At 42.7% G+C, this 17865-nt stretch overlaps 1 protein-coding gene across 4 annotated transcripts in view; it reads right to left on the bottom strand.

The window, feature by feature from the left end:
- Map4k3 (mitogen-activated protein kinase kinase kinase kinase 3) overlaps positions 1-17865 on the bottom strand; it is a 156865-nt gene that overhangs the window by 61616 nt on the left and 77384 nt on the right. For all 4 annotated transcript variants that reach the window (XM_036170533.1, XM_036170532.1, XM_036170534.1 and 1 more), the window contains exons 4-12: positions 14077-14141; positions 10797-10852; positions 10119-10166; positions 6399-6441; positions 4825-4897; positions 1612-1743; positions 1429-1491; positions 1260-1341; positions 1066-1176 (exon numbers count right to left, since the gene is read on the bottom strand). In XM_036170533.1, the coding sequence (XP_036026426.1) occupies positions 1066-1176; positions 1260-1341; positions 1429-1491; positions 1612-1743; positions 4825-4897; positions 6399-6441; positions 10119-10166; positions 10797-10852; positions 14077-14141 (673 nt within the window). The remainder of the gene's footprint in view (positions 1-1065; positions 1177-1259; positions 1342-1428; positions 1492-1611; positions 1744-4824; positions 4898-6398; positions 6442-10118; positions 10167-10796; positions 10853-14076; positions 14142-17865) is intronic.

Here is a 17865-nt window from a genome sequence, read left to right as displayed (position 1 = left end):
ATGGGGTTCTCCCGGAGGACACACTGACCATCTCCTGATTTACAGAGAGGATTCTCATTCCTTCTGGGTCACCTTTGAACTCTGAAGGCAGTAAGGACGCACGGCTGGGCCACATACACTGAGTCGACCGCAGGCACACGGCTATCATTATGCCCGGAGTGGTGACTACCCAACAAAAACGGGCTTTCCACCAATACCAATGCTTCTGGCATGTTAGCGCCATCTCTAACACACACAGGCTTGTTGTAGAACACGATTTTAAGGTGTGTTACTTTTGTTTATGCTCTGGAACATTTGTTTGATGATGCAAAGATGTGTTTGATTCAATAAAATTCACCTGCTGTCAGGAGGCTGAGTCAGCACCTAGCTGACAGGAAGTGGTCGGGAGGAGCCCGTGAGAAAGGGTTTATAAGGAGGGGTGAGGAGAAGCATGAGGGCTTTTAGGAGGACGCAGACAAGGAGAGGAGGTGAGCCCCTTGCTATTCAGCCTCTCTGAAGAGCAGAATTCCACCTTAACCTTTGAATCCTGAGTTCTTTAGAGGGAGAGAGGTTTAGCTAAGTTCCCTTCGCAGCCGGAGCCTGAGGGAACAGATTCTCTCCGGCTACAGCCCTCGGCCTAACCACTGCTGGCAGCAGAGGAGCTGCAACAATAAAAAACAGGACAACACTGGCTTGGTTCTGCTTCCACAGAGGAGAGTCACGGTTTGAACTGTTACCTACCAGCTCCCAATATCGTGCCAGAAGCCTGGCACGAGGGTTCTTTCAAGAAGACTGGATTGTTTTAACATCATCTAGGTGCTCTTCACTTGACGACTGAGCAACCTACAGTGATCACTTTGAAGTAGACAGAGTAATTTCAACAACAACAACAACAACATTTCTCCATCTTCCACAGCGGTCATCAAAGAGCCCGTAAGAAAAATCCAGCAAGTGACGACTTCCCAGGACAAAGAATTAGTTACCCTCCCCAACCAACAGTTAACTAGATAAAAACATCCAAACATCGAGTCATTCACACACACACAGAATTACGTGCACTAGTTAGTGACTGAAAACAATCCCTACCTCAGGGTCGTCGTCATCAAAATCGTGGTATGTGGAATGATCTGGATTATTCACTTTATCCAGCAACTCTATTGCCAAAGACCTTGTCAGAGGCTGGGTGACAAAGGGGTGCTATAAAACACACAGAACACTTTAGAAATTTGATTAAACAACTTAGCTTATGAATATGAGACTGTTTGGGAGTAAAATAATACCTGTAGTAGCTTTTCTGCATTGGGTCTTTTTTTTGGATTTTTGGTAAGTGCCATCTTCACAAAATGATGAAAACTATTTGACCTGAGAAAGGTTGAAAATTAAGCTTCTGTATTTTAATTTCCCTTTTTGCTCATTTTGCTATAAAAGTCAATAAACAAAGATACTTACCACTTTAACTTATCTTTTAGTTTAGGAGGCTGAAAATTACTCTTTGTCATTAGAAATAATGCCCTGAAAAACAAATCAAACATTGCACATTTCAACACTTCACATTCTAAAAAGAGGAATATCTAGTCCCAACAAGACTAAAGTCAATTCCTGGCATGGTAAATCAGCACTGGGCACACCGACCTCATTGGGTGAAGGTCAAACATGGGTGGCTGAAGTTCAGCCAGCTCGATGGCGGTGATGCCCACCGCCCAGAGGTCACACAGCTGGTTGTATCCTCCTTTCCTCTCCACCGCTGCCACTTCTGGGGCCATCCTGCAGGGAATATCCAGAAATCAGAAACCTCGTGCTGAGCGTGCCCCCCTTTACTCTAACAAGAGGCACACGGACTTGTCAACTGCTAAATTAAGTCTGGTTAATCCTTGACGTATTTAAAAGACCCGCTTCCCCCGAGTTCCTCACGTCTCATGGGATGCATCTCATGGGATGCATCTCAACCTCCCCAGTGTTTCCTTCATCAGTCACCTACACTACAAAGTGGATGAAATTTTACCAGGGTGACAGTAACCGGCCCCAAATTTGTTCCCACCCTGATCTCTGTCCCCCAAAGTTCTATAAAGAAGTAACGTTTGGTAACAAATGGTTGTTTATGTGACACTTACATCACTAGCCTGCAACTTGGCCACTGCTTTTATTTCACCATTTCTCCGGGCACCGAGAATTTTCACATTTAGTATTTAATTTGTATTTACTATAAACTTTGGAATGTTTTTAAAAAGTTTTATTGAAATAATAAAAAAGTTATCAAAATGAGTGCCTCCTTTTCGGAGTGTCTTACTTGGAAGGGAGGTAGTCAAATCTGGTAACTTGTAACTTTCCTTTTCACTTTGCTACTGTTTTAGTCTAATCAGACCTTGATTTGTTTAAAGGGTTAATTTTCAAATACACAAGCTTTGAAATCCCAAACCAAAGTTGCAGAAACAACTGAGAAAAACATGCAGTTTTTCCAGTTCAAAAGAGCAAGCTGAGTGGGCGCTTTGCCAAGGCACACAGCGTTTTCCAGTCCGACTGCAGGAGAGTCAGGCCAGTCACAATCAAAACAAACCGAAAGAATAGGCAATTTTCAAAACACTTGGTCTTAAAATGATTTCATCTTGAAATCTCTCCCATGGAAATTGAAACCGAGATAAGAAAAGTAAACTTTAAAGTGTGCTGGGACTTAGTTACTGACGGCTGGAGTGCGGCTTGAGTGCAGCTGGAAGGGAGCCCCTGCAGGGGCCTGCAAAGCAGCCTTTGCCCTTTGCGGGCCCAGCACAGCAGTGAGCTAGCCTCACAGGACACCCGATGGCGGCCCACTCCTGCCATCCACAGTCACGTGTGCCATTGTCTGAGAGCCAGTGCTACAGGTGAGCTGCTACAAATACACAAAAAAGATCAAAAGAGGAAGACCTAGAATCCAAGAAAGGTGCTCCTGGGGCAAAGCTCTATTGAAGGCTACACCTGAGTATACACAGACCAGAGTGGAAAGACAGAAGACTCCAGAAAGAATTAGTTCAGGAAGAAAAACATGGGGATATAGCTCAATTGAAGAGTGTCAGCCTAACATGCAGTGAAGTTCCTGTATGTGTACACACGCGTACAAACACACACACACACACACACACACACACATGCATACACACATACATGCACACACACACACACACACACACACACACACACACGATAGCTTGACAGGTTTTATGGGTATAGAAAATCATACAGACATATCTTACAGACTTGGGCAATGTGAGGAGCTACGGGATGTCTTACAGGAGATCAAGGTCTAAGCAAATTAAACAGAAACAGTGAAGAGGGTGGTAGACTACTGACTGGTTCAGCAAGAACACTGTAGGGACAAGACAAATGGAAGATGAATGAAAGGCTGAAATCTTCAACTACTACAACAAAGTCTACAAATAATGGCTTGTTCTAGACGCAGCAAAAGATAGGGCTATGAGTTTTTTTTATTAAAGTCATTTTAGCTCTAGTTGACTTTTAAAAATTTGTATTTGACAAAGAGACAAATGAATATAAGAAATCATATTTATATTTATCATGCCCCACTTAAACAGAACAAAAACCCAGGAGCAGTTGAGTACTGGGGGTCAAACTAGAGATGTCTGGGGAATGGGAGCATTGACATTGAAGGCATAGCAAGACTATACAGTGGAAAAACCAGAGCAGTGCTGTGCCTGCCCACCTCTGCTCACACAGCACTGCTCAGTGCTGTGCCTGCCCACCACTGCTCAGTGCTGTGCCTGCCCACCACTGCTCAGTGCTGTGCCTGCCCACCACTGCTCAGTGCTGTGCCTGCCCACCTCTGCTCAGTGCTGTGCCTGCCCACCACTGCTCAGTGCTGTGCCTGCTTACCTCTGCTCAGTGCTGTGCCTGCTCACCTCTGCTCAGTGCTGTGCCTGCTTACCTCTGCTCAGTGCTGTGCCTGCTTACCTCTGCTCAGTGCTGTGCCTGCCCACCACTGTTCAGTGCTCAGCTAAGCCACCCAGGCACAGTTTAGTTTAGATAGAGTAAGAAATGAATGACAGGACAGGTTTCCTACCATAGTAAAGGCTATCCAGAGACAGATATGGGCAGAAATGAAGGTCTGTGGATGAGACTACTAAAAAAGATTGAAGGATTGAGCTGGGGCCTGGCAGGGAAGATTCCAAATGCCAGAAACCTGCCTTTGATCTCAGTCAACCAAGACTGCACAAAGATTTGGGGAGACAGCTCAGTGGTAGACTGTTTACTTAGCATGTTTGAGGCCCTACGTTCAGTTCCCAGAAACACCAAAAACAGCAAGGCTCTTGAAAACTGTGACTAATATAATCATCAGAGCATGTAGGAAGAAAAAGATAGATATAAAAACATTAAAATGTGTTAAGTATTGAGAACCTAACAACCGAATCAAACTTTAAAGACTTCCCTGCCTTATAAAAAACAGTATGTAGTATATTTTTTGGCCAAGTAATCTATCCATAAGAATACATGTTTAGCCGGGCAATGATGGCGCACACCTTTAATCCCAGCACTTGGGAGGCAGAGCCAGGCGGATCTCTGTGAGTTTGAGGCCAGCCTGGTCTACCAAGTGAGTTCCAGGAAAGGCGCAAAGCTACACAGAGAAACCCTGTCTCAAAAAACCAAAAAACCAAAATAAAACAAAACAAAAAAAATCAAAACCAAAAAAAAAAAAAAAAAAAAAAAGAATACATGTTGAAATTACTAAACTCATTGACTACCTTCATGCACTGTCTTAGGCCTAGGAATTCTGACCAGTCTTTTTTTTTTTTAAGAAATGCTGTATCCAATAATGACAGGACAATAAAACAAATTTTAAGTAAATTAAAATAAAATTACCAATATGGGGTACCAATGAAGGACTTTCGTTTGGCAATTGTAGCTGTTATCTGTGCAGAAACTCCAAAATCAGCTATTAAAAAAGAGAGAGAGAGAGAGAAAATAAAACCATTTAAGGTAATACCAAACTTTCAATAACTCTTTTCATCAATTCACAGAAATGGAATCCTCTCACACGTGTTATATTTTTAACTTTGACGGACTATTAAAGTATCACACAGCAGTCTGTAGCACAGCCAGCTGGACTCCCCTGTAACTTGCATGAATCAAACAACCACAAAGGTTAAGATCAAATCAGTTTTATAGGAAAGAACAGGCCTGGGAAAATTGAAACCCACACTTACTGATAGAATTTCTGTTTCTAGAACTATTTCAGGGAGTACTACTAGAAAGGACCTTTAAGTAGCTGTCTGTTCTGGTCACTCTCCGCCAGACGCAGAGTGACATCTTCAGGCTAAGATGTCCACTGGCAAACCCACCACCTTGGAAAGACCCCAACCTGACAGTCCCCGGATCCTGACCTCGGCAGCACAATGCGGTCACTAGTGGGGATTTGTCACTACTCCCTAAGTATGCTCAGTCCTAATATTTCTAGTGTGTTTGACGACTCTAAACCCATCCTAAGAGAAAGTAAGGTATGGACCATCGCCACAGATGGGCTGCTCGTAGAAACTGCTCAGTAATAAGACACCCAGGGCACAGGACCGAACACAACAGGACGAATCCTTTCTCCTTTTCTCATACTGGCAGGCTGCTTAGGAAGACTATCATGTATGTTAATTACTAGATAAATACTGTCAATCTGATTAATTCCACGGTAGGCTGTAGTTCAAAGCAGTTTTATTTGTTTGTTTATGTTGTGGAGCCAGGAACAAACCTAGTGCCTTGTACATTCTGGACAAGGGCTCCCACTAGGCCAGCATCCAGAGCCCTATTGACATTTTTATAAAACAAATGTATATTTTGAAATTTAGTTTGTCCTAAACAGTTTCAAAATAGTTTTTCCATATTTGTTAAAACATTCTTGTTATCAGTTAATAAAGTTACTATAGTGAACACTTTCCCTCTTTTAAGCTCATACCGAGTCATTACTGGTTCTGAACTTTATTGTGACTATACCTTGTAAGTTACTGTTTAAAGTAAAGCTACACTTAGCATCGAAATTCTATTCTTATATGAATAATAGTGCGTTTGCTTTTTAAAGTTGGGTAAATGAGGTAGGATTTTTGGAGTCACTGGACATTTATTGCTTTATTTTTGCCCTCATTTCTGGCTACAGTTTTATAGAGATTTCCTACTGGAGGCCCAGCCCCTGGGTTTAGAGGTGGAGCAGCGCACACGGTGTCTTGGCAACAATCTGTTTCTTGTGAAGGACAAACTGTGTAGGGGAGGAAATGAGAGGTGACTGGCCTGCAATGAAATCTCCACTGAAAAAGAAATATGCTATTCCTAGGGATAACCCAGGACAGATGGAGACTTGTAGTCCTGAAAAACAAGACAAACAAAATCCCCAACCAAACCCAACTACTATTCAGAAAAGATGTGTGCATGCGATGGAATTCTGATTTACTTACCTAATTTCACATGACCGTTATCCGTTAATAGAATGTTAGCGCCCTTCAAAGGGAGAACATTTTAGTTGAGTGGGAGGCAGACATTTTCTTAGGTGAAACATATACTAGGTTAACTATACATATTAAATAACCACAGCCTTAGATCTAGAAACGCTCAAATTTAAAATGTGTTCAATTAAAATGTTACATAATTATAGAAAACACTGTTGTCCACTTTTTAGTTAATTTCATGATGTTTACATAATGTGCTCCCTTAAAAAGGGATCCTTGCTAATAACAAGATAACACAGAAGTGATACATTTTAATCTAAATGCTACTTCTTGGCTGATCACATACCATTGCTACACTATATTTTAGCCTCACATTTCATTGCTCTTTAAACTTGTACTTTAAAATTGACTACTGTATTTCCCATCCTTAAAACGTCTCCCTCACCTCCTGGAACTCACCACTGCTGGCGCATGACTGTCCTGCTTCTTGGTAGAGGAGGCTTTCTATCCTAATGGCTTTCTCAAGAGGTTAGAGTCAGCTAGCACACCCATCACTAGCTGTGGGTCCACCCCCATGCAACTTTTAAATGCCAAAGCAGGCAGCTCTTTAATCCAATGTGCTAAAGGGAGAGAGGGAGGGAGGGAAGAAAAAAGAAAGAAAGAGAAAAAAAGAAAGTAGATGCAGGAGGTGGTATACTCCTTTAATCCCAGCACTCCTGAGGCAGAGGCAGGAGGATCTCTGTGAGTTCAAGGCCAGCCTGATCTACAGAGTTCCAGGACAGCCAAGGCTACACAGAGAAACCCTGCCTCGGGGAAAAAACAAGAAAAAAAGGAGAGAAGATGGAGACTTACAGACCTAGAACATCATCCGTGAAGTGGAGCTACAGCCACTCACAATGCCCCTGACCTCTGGGACAATGTGGAAAGGCAGGGGATGCTAACGGGCCCACATCAGGACTTTCAATCTGCCTCCCTCTGCACAGCCAGACCTCTGCCAAGTCTCTACTATGCTCTCTCCCCACTGTCACGTTAATGTTCCTAAGTTATAACTTCTATCATTCCACAAACGCATCACAGCTTCTGACCCATCTGTTCACCCCTCTATCCATCCCCTCCTCTCTCTCTGAGAGACAACTGACTGCCAGCCAGGCACTTAAGTTCTGGTGTAGAGCAGTAAACAAGTTCCAGTGTGCATGTGTGTAGGTGAGAAAGATGATAAAAATGATGACTTTTGGCCCAACAAAGGATTCAAAGTCAGGCAGAGACGAACTCTCTGCAAACAAAAAATGGAAAGAAGCCCTCTGAAAGCTGACCATATTTGAGCAGAGGTCTCAATGAAGTACGTGTGGACAGCCACACCCAAATTCGGGACAAGAACATTATAGGAAGAAAGGACAGAAACACGAAGACCTAGAAGCAGAATGAGCTTGAAATATTCCAAGAACCGCAAATTTAGTGTGGCTGTGCTGTGGGACATTTGTCCACTGTGTGAAGGTGTATTGCTGTGATTGGTGCAGTAAAAAGCTGAACAGTCAACAGCCAGGCAGGAGGTACAGGAGGGACTTCTGGGCAGAGAGAGGAAGCAGGAGGAGTTAACGGAGGTATGAGAGAGATCATAACAAGTTGGATACACAGAATGGCATAGAGGTAAAAGCCATGTGATAGAAAATAGATTAATAAAAATATGGGTTATTTAAGTTATAAGAGCTAGTTAAAAACAAACCTAAGCTAAAGACCAAGCTTTCATAATAAGAAGTCTCCATGTCATTATTTGGGAGCTGGAGGAATGAGAAAGACTCGTTACATGGCTGAGTCAAAATGAGTAAAAGAGAGGAATGGAGTGTGAGGTGAGCTCAGAGAAATGCATGCAGGGCCTGGATCATACATAACCTTGCTGGCCACAGTTCAAGCATCTGCATTTCTCAGTGAGTACTATGGGAAGTCAATGGTGCTGGTAAGCAGGGGAGTGATATGACCTGACTTTAAAAGGTCATTCTGTTTGTCAAATACAGTAGTAACTATAGAACCACTCAAGGATGGAAGCGTTGAGAGCAGGAAGAAGGCTACTACAGATACAGGTGAGACAGAATAGAATGGAGGCTTAGACAAGGGCAGAGGCCATGCAGATGGTCAGAATTTACCCAGACCCCAAAGGCTGACATGAGTCCTTGCACAAAGGAATACAAAACTACCCAGCCAAACTCATCACCTACAAAACCCACACATGCCTGCTCAGTACTATAATACAGATACCACAGTCTCCAGAAGGGCCTCACACTGCTCAGTACTATAATACAGATACCACAGTCTCCAGAAGGGCCTCATACTGCTCAGTACTATAATACAGATACCACAGTCTCCAGAAGGGCCTCACACTGCTCAGTACTATAATACAGATACCACAGTCTTCAGAAGGGCCTCATACTTCACTCTGTATTTCTTCAGATTGCTCTTTCAACTTGGAGAACACACCAATCTCCACTTCTGACCAAAACCTACCAATCCTCCCCAACCACCCAACACCAATGACTGGACCCTTCCTTAGCATTCCGACCTCCACCGAAGCTCCTTGACCTTGGAAGTGCAAAGCCCCCTGCTCGTGTCTTTTACGGGCTTCTGGGAAATACCTACAGCAGGAGTCCACGAGTCCACTTACGTTCCGGGGAACACTGGACTGTGTGGGCCTGTGGGCATTCTCTGAGGACGGAGCCCAAGGCTTTCCTTGGGACTAGGAAAGCAACAAGAGTCATTTCTCCCTCAAAAGGTCAGAAGTTTAAAACTTGAGAAAGTAACAGAGGGAGAGAATGGTATAAGGAAGTAAATGAAGAAGAAGGAAATAAATGGAAGGAAGAACCATCTCCAGTGGAGAGTGCAGAAGAAACCCCCTCAGGAGTCCTGTCAGCCTGAGCCAACCCCAGCCTGGCCAGTGCCGCTGTCCTCTGGGAGTGACCAGGCTTCCTCCACCCACGCAGACACATTACTAGTGATATCTTTCACTAATTTAAGAGCACCAAACTAGTAGATGACACAGTAATCGTGCAATTTACTGTGATTTTATGGAAGCTATGGAGCTAATTTGTACCTTATAAACAAATAAGTTACAGATGAGATAAAAAGCCAGGCGGTGGCGGCGCACGCCTTTAATCCCAGCACTCGGGAGGCAGAACCAGGGGGAATCTCTTTGAGTTTGAGGCCAGCCTTGGCTACCAAGTGAGTTCCAGGAAAGGTGCAAAGCTACACAGAGAAACCCTGTCTCGAAAAACAAAACAAAACAAAATAAAACAAAACAAATAAACAAAACTACTATAAAAGCACTAATCCAGCCAGGTGTGGTGGTTCTTGCCTACGATTCCAGCACTTGGGAGACAGAGTCAAAAGGAACAGGAATTCGATACATTCTCAACTACATAGTAAGTCTGAGGACAGCCTGACATACATGGACGATGTCTCTAACTACCTCCAAACCAAACCCAACTGAACAAAGCTCCAAACTAACCCACTCGACCCCACATTTTAGTCGGCAGTCTATGTAGTCCAGCCTCAACAACGCTGCTCTAAGAATGTAATGAGACTCACCACAATGTTTATCATCATTGTAATATATTTCGGTAGCAAACTTATCAAACAGAATAATCAAAAGAAGTCTGCTCAGTGATTTTTAAAGTGAAAAACAGGTCATTTAAAAGAAAAGAAGAAAAAAAAGAAACAGGCCAAAAATATAATGTATACCTTTATATCTCTGTGCATTTTTCCTTTACTGTGAAGATAATACAATCCCTAGAGTTTCAAAAAAAAAAAATAGAAAAATAAGCAAGATTTATCACACACACACAAGTGAGTAGTGGTCACTGTTTATTTACTCCTACAGAAAACCAAGTGTCAACTCACTGTAAGGAACTATCATAGAAGACGCCTGAGTCAAGATGAGGACGAGAAAGAAAGCTCGGATAGAGTCACGAATTCTTCTAAAATAACATTTAGTGAACTGTGCAAACAGTTTGAATTCTTGAAGTGTATGTCCCACTATGATCAGAATAAATTTCAATTTCTCTGATATTACTGAATTTTCAAGCCTTTCTTTGTCTTTAAGAGTAATATACAGACCCATAGTGCTTGAAGTCTAGGTTATATTATAATCTTTAGGCTTTATAGTATTAAATTGTAAATACAGTTTATATTTCTAACAGTTTACAAATGTACTAAGGGCCAGAGGTATAGCTTATGGGAGAGCACTTGTCTAGCATGTGTGAGGCCCTGGGTTCAACCCCACACACCACAAAAACAGAACAATACATGTAAGTAAAATAATACAACTGTATTAGAAGTGTTCTAGATGATCTTGTCCCCTAACAGTAATGCACAGTGCATAAGCATTTAATAAAGAATAGCACTTTAAATAGGACTTGCCTGTAGTGTTTCTCTGCTAACATATGCAATCTGCAGTTCTGAGAGGGGCCCAGTTACTGTAAGAGAAGAAAATCAGTATCAGCAAGATCAACAACACACGCTTTCACTAAGTGACGTACCAATCCCGTTAAGAACAGACCACACACCTAAACAATTCTACTAGACCCAATGTCAAAAAGGCAGTTTTTATTGTGATTCTTTTGAAGTCTGACATGCTCACTGCTGTATTTCCAGTTTTTGCAACAATGGCTGACACAGAAGAGCCATACTATGTATATAAACAAATGAATGACTAAAATTGATTTTATTTTATACTTTGCTGATCCAATATTGACAGATGTTAAAAGAATGCCTAAGTGACATAAGCTTTCATTAAGGCTTCTTTATTGATGAGTAACATGTATCACAGCTGGCTTTAAATCAACATTTTCCCTAAAAGTATCACCACTGTAGTTATAAAATTAAAGTATGTTCTCTATGAAAATTCTAGTCAATACAGAAGTTAAGAAAGCAAAAGTCTCTTCCCTATCCAGAATATTATTCAATAATATAAAAAGTCCCATCTATAATCTATAAGTTGATTTTATATAGGCATTTATATAACATGATCTTCAACTTATAGTGGGTTATGTTCTAGATAAATCCATTTAAGTTGACAATATTCTAGGTCAAAAATGAATTTCATATACCAGCATATGCCATCACAGCTAAGCAGTCCTGGACACAAGAAGCATCAGTTGCTACCTCAGGGTCTTGTTGCTCAGTGGGATCTGTGGCTTGCTACCACTGTCTACTAATGTAACCCAGAGTACCTGAGTTTTCAACATACACGGTATAGAACAGAAGCCTGGGGAAAGGTCGAACTCAAAAGTCAGCATATGGTTTGTCCTGAATCTACGTGCATGCCTTTCACGCCACTGCTAAGTCAGAAGCCTGGGAGCTGAGCCAGGGTAGCTTTACACACACTCACATACGAAGGGGCACACAAACTCCGCACACTGATGCGGAAGCCTGCTCTCACTAGCATAGACACTTTCCCACAGCGATGGACACGCCTTCATTTTATCATAATTGTCATATGTCACTTAGATCACGAGGGTTCTGACTTGATAAATACATTGCTATTTTGATGAATTTACAATATCATGGGAATATGGGGAGTAGTGAAAAGTAAGAAGTGTTGGGGGGCAGTTGGAAGAAAAAGGCCACTGGGAACACGTCCTTCGTGTTATATCTTGCCCTGGACCTCCCCAGTATTGACTTTTCCTTTGCTTCCTGTCTGTCAAGATGTGAACAGCCTCTTTCACATGCTTCTACTGCCATGATGCCCACTCTTTTGACCGCACCCCGGTTTCCATGAAGTAATTAGTGTCCTGGCAGTATGCAATACTTTTTGACTAGGCTGTAATGCTGATGCTTGTGTGGAATTCAAACAAGTTTCCTTTTCTTTTTGCAGATGCCTCCCCACCCCGCCATCCCCATCCCCGACCCCCTCACCCCCTCACCCCATCTCCATGCTGCCATTATGTGGGGAACAGTATAGTGTTCTAGGTTTCTTTATCCAATGAAAGATGAGAAGTTCTTCTCTTCCTAGAATCCTAGAGTTTATGAAGTTTTCATTGATTTATTTTTAAAAGTTGTAATTTGGCCAGGAGGTAGTGGCGCATAACTTTAATCCCAGCACTCCAGGAGGCAGAGGCAGGCAGATCTCTGAGTTCAAGGCCAGCCTGGTCTATAGAGCTAGTTCTAGGACAGCCAGGGCTACACAGAGAAACCCTGTCTCAAAAAAAGTTATAATTTGAGTGAAGGATGCAGTTTGGTGGTAGAGCCCTGCTCACCATGCACATGGCCCAGGTTTCAATTGCAAGCATCACACATGCTCTTTGGCCTGGCTTTCAAGGTTCTCACATCTGATTTTGGCCCCATATGCACCATCCTAGGCTGACTGGGGTGACCTCCTGAGTGCCACAGTGCCACTGATGCACCACTGAATATTGGAACACACTTCTTCCCAAAAGCTGCCTATCGTCTCGAGATGAACCAGGCCTGCTCTCCCCTCTGAGCTTTGGAAGATGATTTCAGAAACCCTACCCTTCCTTCCTCCTCCTCGACTGTGCTTGTTAGAAGACACTAGACCACACGTATATAAAATAAAAGCACAGCAGCAACTGTGCTGTTCCATCATTCTTACACTGAATCAACCTGTACTAGGAAGATAAAGTGATATGAAAGGAACTCTGAATTGTTTAGTAAAATTCCCACCACAATGGCCTTTCACTGTTTTCTTTAGTACCATCAAACCTGGAATTACTAAAAGGCTCCATCCCTGAGAACAGGAACTCAAGAGAAAATGTACACTGTTTTCTCAAAGAAATTGACTGCTTGAATTATTAATCAAAAAGTAAACCTGCAGAGAAAGAATAAGCCTACTCTAGTCAGAACCAGGATAGAAATGGTAGACAGAAAAAAAAATCCCACAGAAAACAGTAAACACAGTTTATCTTACGAGTCTTCCGTATTCTACCACTGACTTTCATTTTCTCATTCCCCAGAGTTTTGCACTAAGAGAGCACACAGACATTTAGGTGCTGCTCCATGGACACCTGAGAGCAAAGCCAATGATGTCAGTCAGCATCACCACCATTCAGGGGCTTAGCTACTGTTCTCTTGCTGAGAGAAGACACCATGTAAAAGGCAACTTATAAGAGAAAGTAACTTAACCAGGGGCTTGCTTACAGCTTCAGAGGGTGAGTCCACTATTATCACAGCAGGAAGCATGGTGGCCAGCAGGGAGGTGTGGTGCTGGAGCAGTAGCTGAGAACTCACTTCTGATACACAAAGTGCAGGCAGAGAGAAACCTCAAAGCCCATGCCTACTGACACACCCTCTCCACCAAGGCCACACCTCCTCCACACAGGTCACACCTCCTAACCCTTCTCAAACAGGTCCACTAACTGGAGACCAAGCACACAAACATGAGCTTATGAGGGACATTCTCTTTTAAACCATCACATTCAGGTATCATGATCTTCTGTCATTAAGAGCCTTTCGTTTCTGCGAGGGCAGAGTTTGAAGTTCTGAACTAACTATGATGTTCCTTCAGAGTTAGCAAGTAATTCCAGTACATATAGTTTTCTCTTGTATAAAGCAAATGCCCCTTTTATCTGTATGTATCACACAATTCAAAATAAAGCATAGCTTTCTTTTCTTAAACAACATTAATGTTTGGATATAGTAGATAACAGACTGCTTAGTGTCTATAAAGCAACTCTAGTCTCACCATGATATATGTCCTGTAAGGAGCCGCCTCCACAGAACTCCATGCAGATCCAAAGTTTATCTCGCCTGTGAAGAGAAACAGTTGTGCATTATGTCTTCATGATTAAAATGTTTGTGATAGTATCTTCTGTGCTATAACACTGAAAAACTACATAAACACAACATGCTATCTTTTCAAAATGCCAATTAAACCCGAGTAAGTGACTTACTACATTGGTGTAATCCAACTCTAAATTTTACTACTTAAGATACACAATTTACAGACTATAAAGCTGTCGTTAGGCATATTCAAATGGAACTCCCCTTTAGTTAAGAACTTCCTGTCCTATAGTTTTTTACCCAGATTAGCACAGAAAATGTCAATCCATCCCAAACACATCACTTTGATAGCATTCTTAACCAACAACAAATGTAAATGAATCTTCAAATGAAGTTTCCAGAGTAACATTTCCAAAGCCTACAAACTGATCACTGTTGCCCAGTGTTTCTCATTCACATCCTAAGACGGAGTAATCATGAACGACAGAAGAAATAGTGAGCAAAGATCTATCCATCTTTTCCCTTCGTTTATTCCTTTAGTCTATCATTAATTACTTTTTCCTCTTAAACACACAAGGAACTGTACCATTCTCTGGGGCAGAGATGGGAGAGGAGTTTCTGGACTTGGTAAACTCTAACTGTTCTATAGGTGAACAAATACATGAATGAATGAAATAATAAACAAACTGTCAGGCTTTCTTTATGACTTAAGGTGGGAGTGACTTGTAAGAGCCTCAGTGAACTCTTAAAGGGAAAGGGTCAATTGAGAGGGGGAGAGACCTTAAATCAAGAGGGAAGTCGAAGAAGGGAGAAAGAGGAACCCGTGTGTAACACTGCATTCCTAAGTGTGGTTAGATAATAAGCTAATTAGTAAACTGACGTGAAAGTCAGTACAAGGAGTTAAGAACTTGTTAGTGTGAGGTTAGCTTGGGGCAGCACTTCTCTATCTGCTGGCGGGGTGAGCCCAGGACATGCTTGTTCCCTGTCTCTCTAACGCTGTAAATCAACAATTTTAAACATGTTGTAATTCTATATACTTGGGTGTCTGAGAATGTCTCAAACGAGATACTTTTGCCTGGGTACTTAACACTGACCAAGTGCCTGCCAATGAAGACAATTAGATCAGAGGCCAGGAAAATATGACCATTGGCCCAAATCTAGTCCATTGCCTGGTTTTGTATAGTCCTGGAACAATGGTTAAATGGCTGGAGGAGATCAAGAGACTATTTTTGACATAGGACAGTGATGGGGATTTTAGTGTCATAAGTATAGTTTCATTAGAACACAGTCAAACTTGTCCACTTATCTACTGTTTAAGCTGTCCTCATACCAAGACAGCAGACGTGAGCAGCTGCGAGCATGTCACTCACAAAGCCTCCAGTTTTACAACATGGGTCTTGGTAGACAAGTATTGCATGTTTTCTCCCAAGCATAAACTATGGCACCTCAGAGTATAATAGGGACTGCTAGGGAAGAGGATGTGAGAGATGGTGACAGAGAGAGACGGTCTAAGCAAACTATATGCATGTATCATGGAATATCACGGTTGACTTAGTTACGGTTGTCGCTGCTGTGATGAAACACCATGACCAAAGTAGCTTGGGGAGGAAAGGGTTCATTTGGCTTACACCCCCACATCACTAAAGGGAGTCAGCAGCTGACGTAGAGGCCGTGGCCTTCCCACCTCATTCATTCATTAAGAAAGTGCCCAGCAGGCTTGCCCACAGCCTGATCTTACCATGGCCTTTCCTCAGCTGAGGCTCCCTCTTCTCAGATGACTTTAGTCTGTGTCAAGTTAACAAAACTAGCCAGCACAATAGTGAAACTTAGTGATTTGTACAAATAAACACATTTATAAATTTTCTGGCGTTATAGGCATCTTAAAAAGAGGCTGTTTACTGCATTTTGGATTAATGGGCTATGAGAGCTCAGAGATGAAAATATCTTGGCAAATCAAGGGAAGGTTTTACGAGGAGACAACATTTAGATTGGGTCTTGAAGTTGGAGCAGGAATTCACCAGGGAGAGCAGAGAAGGGGCCTGTGTCAAAGAACGGAAACTTGAAAGAAGATACCACATTTGAGAGGCTGGAACAGAACAGAACAAATGCTACCTCAAGAGTCAATGGCCAATCTAGCCCTGGTGCAGGAGCTGGCTTTCTGAAGCCCATTACCTAAGGTGGGATGCCTTGCTCAGCCTTGATGCAGGGGCAGGGGCTTGGGCCTTCCTCAACTGAATGTACCAGGCTTTCCAGACTCCCCATGGGAAGCCTTACCCTTTTAGAGGAGGGGATGGGGGGTGGGTGGGTGGGCAGGCTAGGAGGGATCAGGAGGAGGGATGAGAGGGGGATCTGTGGTTTTGGTATGTAAATGAATAAAAAAAATTTAATTTAAAAAAAAGAAAAAGAAAAAAAAAACACCTCTTGGACTCACTTTTTAACAGTGAGAAAGGCAAACCGAATTTGAGGCCAACCTGGTCTACAGAGGGAGTTCAAAACAGCCAAGCCTACACAGAGAAACCCTGCCTTGAAAACAAACAAACCAAGAGTGAAAAAGGTGTGTGCTGGAAATAGAGGGGATTACACATGTGCTCGGTCAACCCTGGGGAAAAAAAAGAGAGACAATGGCCTGAGATGATGTCCGAATATGCTGGGGCTGCACTGTACAGCAATTCTAGGTTATGGACTCCTCAGTACAGTTACCTTCACCTGGATGATCTTTAACTTGTCAACATCCCTCTTGAAAAGTGGTGTTTAAAACCAAGCACTACTCTTGAGTGCTACAGGAACAGTGCATTAAAAGCAGAGCTGTTGTTATTAACAGGGGGTCAGACATGGCTGGATTAGCTGTTACACCTAACCACTGGCCTGGCTCTGGACAGCTGACCATGTGGCTTAGAGCAACCAGGGTGGAAAGGTCAGCTAACTTGATAGTGTGAAGTAGCTAGGCACCATGGTTCCAGAAGGTAAGGCTCAAGAGAGTAAAGCCCCAAAGGAATCAGAAGCCACTCAAGACTGACAGCTTACGAGTGCCACATATGAATGGAATCGGACACTAGCCCCACGGTGAATGTATACATTTCTGTTGCTGTTTCAGAAACAGTACACATCAACGAAAACAACCCACAGAAGTATCGGCTGGCTGCCCAGCGGCCAAGATTTAAGAACTCTCAGATGGTTGGCTGTGGTCTTATTTAGAATGAGGAAGGCGAGGGTGGAGAGCTGGCTCAGTGGTTAAGAGCACTTGTCCTTGCAGAAGACCCAGGTTCAAATCCCACACATTAGATCACAAGCATCTGTAACTCCAGATCCAGGGTATCCATGGCCTCTGAGGGCACCAGACATACACATGGTGCACATATATGTACACAGGCAAAACACTCAAGTGCATTCAATAATAAAATAAATAAATTTTTAAACTAAAAAACAAAACAAAACAAAACAAAACAAAAAACCAAAAAACTGAGGAAGGGACCTCTGACTAGAGGTTGCTATGCTGACATGTTTGAATTCTTCATAGAACCCAACCACTATCTTCTTTACTGAAACACCATATTCCATTTCTTTTATTAACGTAGGTATATATGTCCACGTATGTGGAGGCCAGAGGACAAGCCTGGGTATAAGCCTCAGGCATGCTGTCTACCTCTCGAGACAGGGTCTCTCACTGACCTTGAGCTCACCAGTTAGAAGCCCCATCCTCCTGTTTCCTCCCCCCAACACTGGGGCTACAAGATGAGCTACCAGGCCTGGT

Source organism: Onychomys torridus, chromosome 21 (assembly GCF_903995425.1).
Source record: "Onychomys torridus chromosome 21, mOncTor1.1, whole genome shotgun sequence".
NCBI lineage: Eukaryota > Metazoa > Chordata > Mammalia > Rodentia > Cricetidae > Onychomys > Onychomys torridus.
Note: the sequence above shows the minus strand (reverse complement) of the source record. Positions and strands in the feature narration are given on the sequence as shown.